Source organism: Brachionichthys hirsutus, chromosome 14 (assembly GCF_040956055.1).
Source record: "Brachionichthys hirsutus isolate HB-005 chromosome 14, CSIRO-AGI_Bhir_v1, whole genome shotgun sequence".
Classification (NCBI taxonomy): domain Eukaryota; kingdom Metazoa; phylum Chordata; class Actinopteri; order Lophiiformes; family Brachionichthyidae; genus Brachionichthys; species Brachionichthys hirsutus.
The window spans coordinates 8,691,707-8,703,925 of NC_090910.1; the positions used below are offsets into that span (position 1 = coordinate 8,691,707).

The window sequence follows — 12,219 nt, forward strand, 5'->3', positions numbered from 1 at the left end:
TGATGAATGTATTTTTTTTTTTAGGATTTGGCTACTTTTTTTCCCAAAATAAATTATTAATTTTGGAATAGAAAATGTCAAAAATAATCATAAATACTTAACACTCCAGGTGAGTATTAAGGTGTACATATTTACTGAGCCTTTAGATTGTAATAACGAAGTTCATTCTAAATGTTTCATTGATTTAGTCTGCTTTATAGTTGTAAAGCGCTGCGGCACTCCTTACCTGATATTCATGGCTTTCATGCTGCACCTTATTTTGCTGTTCCGAGCTAGCCGATTACAACGCCATGTCAGATAATTACAGTATCGACACGGTCGTAATAAAGGCGTTGGACGCGTAATGGCAGTAAACGTGCTTTCTATTACAAGCTGAATAACATGTCGTTACACATGCGAAGAAATTGACATTGAAATCAGCCAGCAAGCCGGTGAAAATGTTGCAAAGTGCTAACTTGGAACGTGCTTCCTCGCACAACAAAACAAAAGTCCCCCTACGGAAAACCGGTAGGGACAAACCTTCCGTATTTGTCCTGCCCTTTTGCAGCGCACGAAAAAAAAAAAAAAAAAGTTAGCGACACATGCTAATAATCGGCCGTCAGTGACTAGCTAGACTCCTGCTAGCTACTGCGCAGAGGTGAGGTGTGTAATTTGCGTCATTGTATAAATAACGCTCAGTGTGAATCAATATTTGCGGCTAAAAGGCTTACATTAAATTCAATTTAGCCATCTTCTCCGTTAGCTCGACAGATGCGGTTAGCGCAACCATTTTGCAATCGCGAAATTCGCAGTCGTGTAGCTGTAGTTACCAAATGTACGGTAGCTAAAACAAATCAATGTGCGGTTCTGTGCTTAAACATGGACATAAGTAGTTCTCAAACAGAATGTGCTTTAGCTCAGCCATTTGGCCTAGCCTGTGTATTGATTAGATGTATTGATGGCGCAGACGTGTCCACGTTCAGCAGCAGCTAGCACTCTTGCTAGCCCACCAATATACGTGCAGTCCGGGTAATGAGCTAAATGTGGCTCGAAACCTCGGTGTTTCATTTTTCATTTGTTGTCCATTAAAACGCTATTTTCTGTCATGTTGTCGAGTTTATTCGTCTTGACATGAAAGACTCCAATAATCTTATATTTATTCATCTTATCTTAAATACATTTGGGGCTCATCATGAAGTTGAAGCCTGCAGTTTGGTCATCTATGGTTTGTTAAATACATTGAAAGAGGGTTCTCTTCCGTGTTACATTAGGAATGGTAGTGAGTTTTATCACAATGAAGCTTGATTTAACGACATATCTTGTTTGTTTGGGGGGGGGGGGAGTCCCACATGCATTATATTTACAGTCATAAAGGGGTCCGATATGCAGCCACTATCATGCAAAATGCTTTCTGAATCTGATCCAGAATGAGGTCAGGGAAAAAATATGACATTTAACATTTCTGGATTCCATGTATATGAAATCATCTGCAAATACGTTTAATTTTCAGGAGGTTTATTTCGCATTGCGTCAAATGTTACAATGCCTTCTTTGTCAGGTGCAAAATTAAACTCACTACAAGTGTAATTACACGCCAGCATCAGTGCCTGAAAGCGTGACGTAACCCCTAATAACACATTGGTTACAAATAATAACAGTAACAGGCTTGCTTTGGCTCAGTTACAGTAATCCAAATGTTCAGAACAACCTTCCTAAGACGCAGCCGGAAAATAAATTGACATGACATTTCAGTGTCTTTGAAATGTCTGAAGCTGATATCCGAGAGGACGCGCTGTTTTCAGACTTGGAGAGGGGAGGAAGCTGTTCCGTGCGCTGCTTGGATTTGCGTAACCTTTTCATTTCCCTCTCTCACACACTCCCTTCCCTCCAGGTCCCAGGATCTCTCCTCCCCTTTCTGTTTATTTCATCCCTCTCTGCCTCTATATATGCTGTTTTGTCAGTGTAGACTGGCACATAAAGATAACCAGAACCAGGCAATTGCTGCTGTTTCTTTTTTTTTTTTAGCAGAAGTTATTCGGCATACTTTTCCTGTTTTCCGTTTTCTTTCTTTCTTTTAATTTTGAACTCTTTCTACACTTCAGGTCATCTGGATTTGGATCACTATGGGACTGAAAGACCGCCCTCAGTGTTACTTTGACGTGGAGCTCAACCGGGAGCCAGGTAAGAAATTCTGACATACCTGACGGATATGATCAATATACATAATAATGTGTTTAAACTGTATATGTGATTTGTTTTTGTGATGACGGCGCTTTTGGTTGATATTATATTGAATGTGGTGGGCCTGGTTTATTGGTTTAGTGAACTGGTATTGAATCAGCACCATCTGCTTTGTACTGGATTCTATGCTGAGGCTCTTAGCATTATGCAGTTTTTCAAGCAGGAACTTTCAGCTATTGAATTTATTGCGAAGACGACAGCTCGGTTTACTCGCCTCATGTTTGGACAAGGAGGGACAAAACAATCCCTGTTGCTGCAGTATACTGGTTTCAGATCAGCTTCTAGCGTCTGAGAAAATGCTGTTGTGTCTGAGCTTCACCACGGGGTACTTGACATTAAAACTAATTACAAATGTGCAGAGTAGTAACATTTGGGCTGCTTGTAAATCTTAGTTATATCCTTATATGTAGCCAATTAATTATTTCCCCCTATTGTTACCTTTTTTGGGAATTGCGATTTTGGAAAAAAACTGCAGTTTTATGTTTTGATAAATGCAAAATGTATCCTAGCGTACCATCACAAAGCATTGCAGTGCAAATGAATGTCATACATCTATCGTTTCTGCAAGGTGGCGTGAGTTAATGTTTTTCTCCTTTTATATCTCCAACAGTTGGGCGCATAGTCTTTCAACTTTTTTCCGACATTTGTCCCAAGACATGCAAAAACTTTCTCTCTCTGTGCACTGGTGAGTTATATTCATTCTATTCTCCTCTTTATCTTTTGCTTTACAGCGTGGTATAGTTATATAATTGTAATACTTATTTTTAGAGCAGAAAATGGCTAGTATTCCATTTTGAATTTCACTTAAATTTCATTTTAATATTTATTTTTACTTCTTGTTATTTAAATGTGACAACCTGAGCTCCCCTTTTGAACATTCAACCCCCCTATATTCAAAAAGCCCTCAGAATCCCTGGCTACACGCCTCCTTACTCCTTAGAGGACGGGAAATTCAGGGTGTAATGGCTTTGGGCCAGCGTTCTGTCCCCTGCTAGTAACACTTCATGGGAGTATTAATTACAGGAGGGAGGAGGCCTGAGCACAGGGCTTCTAGTTTATCCAAGCACCTCCTTTTACAATTTGTTTTGTACAGCATTTCCTCATAGAAGTATTTCCCACATCGGCTTGTCTGCTGAATATTTTGTGTTTTATGAGCGCTAAAGTTGAAACTTGTTCCAGGTGAAAAGGGAACTGGTAAAATCACAGGGAAAGAGCTGTGCTACAAAGGCTCCACATTTCACCGAGTTGTAAAGAACTTTATGGTCCAGGGAGGCGACTTCGCTGAAGGTAATGATATCATGAGTCATTTTTTTAAGTATATTTAATGAGATTAAGTTAGTCCCTGCAAAATGCCTTAGGTAGCATTTATTTTTATGTATTTTCTAGCTTTATTGTTTACTCTTTACTGCAGGAAATGGAAGAGGAGGAGAGTCCATATACGGTGGCTACTTTGAAGGTAATGGGAATATCTGATCTCATAATTAAAGAATAAACATTGAGCCTATTACTTATCTACTTTGCATGATCAATAAACCGTGAGCCAAATAGCACTGCATGTTGCCTACTGTGCATTTATTTGTGAAATCTCCTACGTATGACTCTGCTGACCTTCACTTTCCATTGTATAGTCCTGTCTTCTATTTAGTAACAGTAGTGGGCTTTGTCAAGTCAGCATGGAGAGTAGGCATTCTCTATATTGAAAGCTACAATCTTCCTGCCTAAAATTTTTCAACATATTCTTTTATTTATAGAGTGGTCTTTTGCAAAATGATAAGGTAAGAGATGTACACAGCTCAGTAACACCATGTCAACATTGTTCCCACCACCTTCTTCTCTCAGTTCAACCAGTGCAGATGTTTGCAGTGGCACTGGTTTCACATGCGCATCGAAGGGATGTTAGAGGATTCTCTATTCACACCTTTCCACCTCCCCCCCCGTCTCTCCCCGAATAAAGCAGATTCGAGCGCCTCAAATTACTTTTATGGTACATGTGTGGTATTTCTAACCACATGGCTTCCATGGCGTGTAGAGAGATGCGGGGGTGCAGATTGCTCTACTCTATAGAGGACTCTGAGTCTTACAGCAAACATTTGTTTGTGTTTTCCAAATTATGTACAGGAAAAATCATTCATGATGAAATAAATATTTGTGGCACTTAAGAAAAGGAAATGATTAACAAAACGGTGCATTTTATGGCAGGATTGGTCAGTAGGACGATGATTAGGGTTGACGGATGAAAATATTGATCCTTTTTTGTCACGTTCTTCGCAGAATATTTCCACTGTTGCATGTCAGAGAACACGGACTGAGACCCCCCCCCCATCTCCCCTTCTCTCCTCCCAACAGATGAGAACTTCACTCTCAAACACGACAGAGCCTTCCTGTTGTCGATGGCCAATCGCGGGAAGGACACCAACGGCTCCCAGTTTTTCATGTGAGTAAAAGTGACTCTGCAGCTGTAACTAACTACTGCATTTAACTGGCAGGGTGCCTATGCTATTCACTTTGTCATGCTTTTCCTTTCTGTCCCTTTCTCTTCTTTACAAACAGTACAGTATCATTTTTTCATTGCGTGCGAATTTAAAAGAAATCCCAGAGTGTGCGGTTAGATTTCATAGTGCAGGAAACATGGATTCATTCTTTTCACCTACAAATGTGTTACATTTTTTCTCTTGCCATTTTTTTGTGTAAAATTTACAGAAACTCTAGCATCCTGCTCTTCCAAGGTAATGTGTCTCCAAGGCTGAGTTTCTCTCTTCTCCTGACTTTTTTATTATTATTATCTCTCAGTAGTTTGTGTTTGCAATTATTCTGCAGACTGCACTGTTAATTTTGGACATGTTTGAACAATATGCACAACGGCTTGACAGCAATTGGCATTGCAGATTTCTTATAACTATAACTACCTTATAACACAGGTTGTCAGAATTAGCTAAAAATATCTTAGTATATCCTAAAGTGGAGGGACTATATAATCCCTTTCCTTTTTGTGATACAGAGTAATCACACACACAGTTGTTGTGCGTTTCATGGCTGTTTTCAATTCAACAGCAATAATTAAGCGTTGTCTATAACTATTAAACATTTGGTGGTCTTTCAAATTCTGAAGTCTTTGAGATTCTTTTCCAATGGTACAGTGACACCAATGCCTCTTAAAATTGCCTGTTTAATTCTTTTTCTTTTTAATTCTTTTCTTTATTTTTCTCCTCTCCTCATGAACCATCCACCATTGTTCTACCTTTCCCGACTTCTTTGCTGGGTTTTCCACAAATAGCACAACCAAGACGGCCCCTCATCTGGATGGGTAAATCCAAGTCTCTTCTTGACACTTGCAGACATCATTAAAATGTTGTCTCAGTATTTGTTTTCAGATTGCCAGAGGCTGGCTTTAGAATGTTTTTTTTTTTTGCCTTTTGATCGATACCAGACATGCAGCAGCAGCAGCAGCAAGCTGCTAATGATGATGCTCATTCATTTAAAGATGCTGCAAAGTACTTTCAGCTGCGAAAACGCCTGAAGCTGGTGGTTGGAACTGAAGTGTTCCTATGGAAACTGCACACTGCGTCTCATTAAAAATAGTTGTAAAGATCTTAACAGTCCAAAGAACGGCTAATGCTTCTTCGTGGCCGTAATGATGTGGGGTGATCAGATTGGATCATATTTTTAACATTTTACACCGAGAGTTGGCAGCACCAGCCCAAAAGTCCGTAAACGTTGTCAGCTGGGGTTGTGCATGATGAAGGAGAGATCATTTGAAGACATAAACAGGGAGAAAATAATTGTCTTAACCTGGATTTAGAAGGGAGACGATGAGATGAGTACATTCTCTGTTTTACTGCAGCATATGAGTTGATAATCTGGTTAGAAACTTGCGTCACTGTCGATTTCTTTTTTGAAGGGGCACTAAAACCGGCACAGACATTATATAGCATCACCTTTTCCCACTATTCACTGTGCGTTTGTAAAAACGTTGATCTTTCCATACCTCCCCGTAGAGTCCACGTCGTCTTCGGCATCATCATATCTGGATTTGAAGTGATTAAGAGGATCGAGGGGCTGAAGACCGATTCCGCCAGCAGACCCTACGCTGACGTGAGAGTGATGGACTGCGGGCAACTTATCACCAAGTCCGCTAATGATGGTAAGAGCCCTCGCAGCTCTCGCGTTAGTTCTCAATGACGAGCGATGAAGGTGATCGAACTGTGGGCTTCAGGTAAAACGACGCACGCTTTTCTCTTTTACTTCAGTACTTGAAGGCAAGAGGAAACGAGCTTCCCATTCTGCTGACTCATCCTTCCGATCCCATGAATCGTCCTCTCAGTTGTCTACTTCTGCCGAGTCTGGCAATGAATCGGACGAGAAGCGCACGCATTGCGTGCACAAGAGACATGCAAAGAGTAAACGGTCCAAGAAGAAACGGAGGCAATCAAAGAAGAAGAAGAAGAAGAATGTTCTGCCCTCCAAGCAAAGGTACATTTTAAAGCTTTATCATGATCACATAATTAGTCACATGTCTATAATGTAGGGATTAGCATTTCACACAAAACACTAAACTTTGAGTTCTTGAAAGTCAAAGCCTGACCCTGTTTGCATACAACGATTGGTTCTTTCCATAACAGGAATCTTTATCGTTGTTTTTTTTGCGTTAACAAAGTCCTGTGGAAAGAGAGACGCTGGAGGGGGACGGTGAGCTGGAGGAAGAGAAGGAGCCCAGTGGAAAGAGGGAAAAGCCGGTCGTCCGGCCAGAGGAAATCCCGCCAGTGCCAGAGAACCGCTTTTTGCTGCGACGGGGCATGCCATCACAGGAAGCTAAAACGGAGATGTCAGTTTTAAAATTGCATTTCATTTTACCTGGTGTCTTTTGGGCAATATTGTAATTTACTCATAGTCTATCATCAGTAATTACAGCAGGGGTTTCCTTTTGAAATGGGATTATTTTCAGAGTTGAAAAAGAAGAAACGTATCTTTCAACTGACCAGAAACCCGCCGTCTCCAAGTCTGGACGGAAGATCAGAGGCAGAGGAACAATGGTTGGTTTGCCACCAGTGGATCAGATTTGTCTGATAAAGAGATTACAAATTAAAAGATGTAGTCTTCTTATAATTTTCCCTAATCAACACGTCTAATTGGACAGCACAGTGTTGGTGGAAAAACATCTTGCAGATTACGGATGTGTTTACTGTGCGTATAAATTTGGACAGTAACATGCATTTTTTATTAATTCACTATAGGTTAATAATCCTTAAGACTCCTGTCTCTTCAGTTTAGTGGCCAATGAGTTTTAAGTCACTGTTGTTACTTTAATTTGATGCATCAATACATTTTTAACATTTTGGTAGAGATATCACACCCCTACAAGATCCAAATCCCGATCTGCCTCTGTGGAAGAACACGGAAGCAGTGAAACTCCGCCGCACTGGAAAGAAGAGATGAGGAGAACCAAAGTTTATCAGCCAGCGAGCATCGAGAGATGGAGCAAAGGGGACAAGTATGCCTTTGTATTTAGTCTGTGTAACTTTATATGGTTCTTTTTGTTTTCCTTGTCTCATTAACCTACTGACTTCACAGATTGAATGACCATTCCTCAAGCAGATGGGATGACAGAAGCGGGTCTGCTTGGTCCCAGTCTGCAGGACACACTTCAGACCACAGCTCTGAGAGATCCAGCCAGCTGCGCCAACAGAGGAAGGAGAAGAAGAAAGCCAAACGCAAGAAGAAGGCCAAAAAACGGAAGCATAGTAAGAAGAAGAGCTCCAAGGAAAAACCGCAAGAGCCTCGCCTGTCAGAGGGTGAAAGTTCCGTGTCTTCAGAAAGAAAATCAAGAAGGATCTGCTCTTCCTCCCGGTCATCTTCAAATCCACATTCGTCGAGTTTAAGGAGACAGCGGTCCTCAATTTCTTTACGAGACTCGAGGTCCTACTCGAGATCTTACACGTCCAGTCAGTCCAGATCTAGAGGGAGATCCAGGTCTTATTCAAGATCCAGAAGCCTCTCTAGGTCTAGAAGTAGATCTTTGTCCAGATCCCGATCTCGGTCCTATTCTCGATACCGATCTAGATCCAGGTCGAGATCGAGATCCAGGTACAGATCTCGGTCTTCTAGAAAAAGGAGTTTATCCAGATCTTCAAGAAAGAAGAAAGCTAGCAAGGCCAAACCAGGCACGCCGATCCACGTGTCTGAGAAGCTTCCAGAGAGCAGAATCAGCTCTGTTCCCCGACTTCACACAATCCCAGTTCCCGAAAGTGTTCCCGTCATCCCAATGAGCGACAGTCCTCCCCCATCACGCTGGAAACCTGGTCAAAAGCCCTGGAAGCCCTCCTACGTCCATATTCAGGAAATTAAAGCAAAAGTAGCGGCTAACATTTCCTCCCCCGGGCAGCCGGCTGATAGCAGTGCAGAAAAACCGCAGCCTTCAGCTGCAACCGAGTGTCTGCCTGGCGACTCTGAAAGTGACAAAGCGCCAAACGCTGCTGGGCGTTCACGCAGCAGATCCTCCAGAAGCAAGTCCTACAGCCGTTCATACAGAAGCTCGAGGAGCAGAAGTTACAGCAAGTCCAGGTCCAGGTCTCCTCTCCAGTACAACAGCAGGTCTTCTTCCTACAGCAGGTCAGACTCTGAAAACTCCCCTAAAGAAATTAAGAAGAAGAATTCACCGGATAAGGAAGTGAAGAATTACAGCACTCTACGGAGGATAAAAAATGTAGACAAGCACACTTCATGTACCAATAGTGAAGAAGCGCACACTGGGTCAGAGGTCAGGGCGGTCCCTGATTGTAGTCCGGATGTCGCTGTTTCCAAGAGGAGTAGCTCTTTGGAAAAGTCGAAAGAGAGAAGCGTGGATCAAGAGATGAGACTTTACAGGGCAGTGCCAGTGGAGAGCTTCAATGCCAGGACCGAGTGGGATAGCGACAGCGATAAATTGAGCAACTCAGCCAGCCTGTCAAAAACGCAGAGCAAAGCAGTTCAGTCTGGTGAAGGGCTCGACCAGAAATTATCTGCTAACACCGGATGGAATTCAGAAAGCGACTCTGAAAATCTAACAGCTCTGACGTTTGCCATATCCGAAAAAGAGGAAGGCGAGGCCAGTTCAGAATCTGAATGCGAGACTTCGAGAAAGTCGTCTCAGACGATGACGGCTCTGGCTTGTAAGATCGCTGCCGTTACAGCCGCTGTTAGCGCTGCCGTCACGGCCGCTTCTACCGAGTCGGAGAAAAGTCCCGAGAAAGCCACCGAGCCCGAAAAGCACAAGAGCAAGAAGAAGGCCAAGCGTAAGCATAAACGCAAGAGACGAAGTGAGCGCAAAAGCAGTTCCCACCACAGTAAGGACAAAGGAAAGAGATCCAAGAGGAAACATCAGAAGCTTAAAGAGACGTTTCACTGGCAGCCACCCTTAGAGTTTGGAGAGGAGGAGGAAGAGGACGAATCAAAACGAGAGAATAGTCCCAGTAAAGTCGTCAAAGAGAGGCCTGGCGTGGACGTTGCGATTGCAAAGACTCAACATTCAGCCTCTTCACACAATCCCAGGAGGGACGAAGACAAGGGAAAGCAGAGAGGAAGACACGGGGAGCCTCATGCTCAGCCATCCAGCAGGAACGGTGCTAATTTAGCCAGCGTCAAAGACCACGATTCATTAGACGATATGGACATTTGTACCCCTGAGCACGACGTGGAGATTGTAGAACCTCCAGTTCTGGACGAGCCTTATGGTAATGTCCCTGATTTATCTGTGAGATCTACCGCACAGTCTCTAGATGCGGCCGGCAAAGCGTTGCCGCATGTCAAAGAAGAGCCTTCCGGTACTTCTGAAGACGCCGCCGGCAGACCTGGTGCTGCGGTCAATTTCAAATGGAAGCCTTTGAAAGGAATGTCGGCGCTACAGAATGTGAACGCACCCCCCGCCGTCGCAAAGACCGTCCAACTCCAAGAGAACACGACCCCGAACACGCCGGGAGTACGAATGGAGATTAAGAGCAAGAGCCGGGTCCGACCAGGATCCTTGTTTGATGAGGTCCGTAAGACCGCGCGTCTCAACCAGAGGCCGAGAAACCAAGAGAGCTCCAGCGAGGAGAGTTCCCCCTCTGTGGGCAAGACCAGGGCCGCCTCCCGCTCTCCGAAGCAGTCCAGGTCGGTGACGCGGAAGTCTCGCTCCAATTCCAGCCACCAGTCCCGTTCGTACAGCAGGTCCAGGAGTCGGTCCCGCAGCTCCAGTTACTCCTCCAGGTGAGACGGAGAGCTCCTCAGCCACTGACTAAACCTTTCAAAGGACTCTGGGCTTCTTTTCGTATCGTGATTGTTGTAGAATGGATCATCTTGATGGTTTTCAATCGGCTCGGGTCAAATGCAACTTCTTTTTTTTTTTTTAGGAGCCGCAGCAGGAGTCGGAGGAGGCGTGGAAGAAGAAGGTCTCGCTCCCGTAGCAGCGCATATCGGAGTTACAGGACTCACAGGTACGCCCTGAAAGGCCCGTTCAGCTGTCTGGTGTGGCGGCTAAAGCAAATAAGAGCTTTCGGTCAAGAATATATTTACCAAAACATCAAACCCCTGTCTTTTATTTTAGTCGGACGTACAGTAGGAGTCACTCCAGAGGTCGCTCGTATCACCATCGGAGATCCAGGTCTGCATTTAAATCACTTTATCAGCGCGCTAGTCCTTTGCATTTCCTTCGCTCACATTTGTATTAAAATACCGTCTCCTTTTAACTTCAGGTCGGAGTCTTACGGGAGTTATTCCAGTAGGAGTTGTAGCGCGAGCAGAAGACGAGGCCGCCGCCGGAGTCACAGCTACAGGAGCTCAGACCGCAGATCCCGGTGAGACGGTCGACGTGACACCAGGCCTCGCTTGAATCCCTGTAGCCTTGTGTCTTTTCCTCTCGTGTGGTTTTAAGACATGCCAGCAGCGATATTTGACCATGGCTTCAACCCTCTGCAGGTCGTACCGCTCCTCCAGTCGCAGCTCCTCTCGGCACAGGAGCAGCAGTCGCGACAGCTGAGCTCTCAGGTCTGTTCGGAGACGAAACCCACAGCCTCTACGTGGTGCAAAAGAAAAGCAGCTGCTGCGAAGTTCTCCAGATCAGAGCCGCTCCATGTGCAAAATCTTGTTAGCTTAATACTGTGTCTGTAAGCTGACTCGACAGTTTTTGAGGAAAATGAATGAGTCACGATAAATAAACCAAGCTGAGATTTTTCACAAAGGCAGCTCTCCTTTGAGGGGCTGAATCTTGTCAACATGGCCTCTAGCTTTTATGTTTCAAAGAAACCTACGTGAGAAATAATATGAGAAAAGAGCTGTATATATTTCATACTACTGTATATTTGTGTATTCCTCTACATCCGTTTTTATACACTGAAATACACAGCATTAAATACTGTAATCTTGGCTGGTTTCTGCAAGGAGTCGGATGGGTTTGTTTTGTCTTTAAGTTTCAGGGTCGAGAGCAGCGTTGTAGCCGTTACTCTAATTTGTTTTATTATTGTACTTCTGATTCTAATCAAACAGTTGTGACTTCACACATTAAATATCATTGCGACTTGTCATCTCTATCTTTCAATCCATCTACTTTGAATTCACCTTCTCTGAAATATTAATCATATTTTTTTATACTAACGATCGTACAATCCAAATATCCAATTGCTGAACTGACTTGTTGACGTGTGGCTTTGCAAACGCATTTGTTGCTTCCATTACGTCTTCACTCTCATCTGTTTGATTATTTGGATTTTCTTTTAACAGGATTGCGTGAACACTTTTGGATGGATTGTCTCGAAACCAAGTTTGGATGCAGCTGCAGAACCTTTTCTGTTTAAACATTCCCTAACATTGCTATGTTGGGAATAATCAAACAAGAACAATCAAAACCTGTTGGTTGTTCTAAAGTACCTGCTCTGCAAACTTTTTCTTTATGCTGGAGCTGAAATAAATAGAGTTCTAGGATGAATGTGCTGTAAGGTCAGTTCCTGTCTGGATTTTGATTTGGCGGCCTTTCTGAGTGACTATCCCACT

At 43.4% G+C, this 12,219-nt stretch overlaps 1 protein-coding gene across 1 annotated transcript; it reads left to right on the top strand.

The window, feature by feature from the left end:
• The first annotated feature begins 56 nt into the window (after positions 1-56).
• On the top strand, positions 57-12,163 carry nktr (natural killer cell triggering receptor). Its single transcript, XM_068747793.1, has 17 exons — positions 57-109; positions 2,082-2,160; positions 2,831-2,905; positions 3,400-3,507; positions 3,632-3,676; positions 4,567-4,654; positions 5,495-5,524; positions 6,216-6,361; positions 6,468-6,690; positions 6,875-7,042; positions 7,163-7,250; positions 7,560-7,708; positions 7,789-10,440; positions 10,584-10,667; positions 10,778-10,834; positions 10,926-11,027; positions 11,149-12,163. The coding sequence occupies exons 2-17, from the start codon at positions 2,103-2,105 to the stop codon at positions 11,207-11,209; spliced, it is 4,134 nt and encodes a 1,377-aa protein (XP_068603894.1). The 5' UTR covers positions 57-109; positions 2,082-2,102; the 3' UTR covers positions 11,210-12,163.
• Positions 12,164-12,219: the final 56 nt, after the last annotated feature.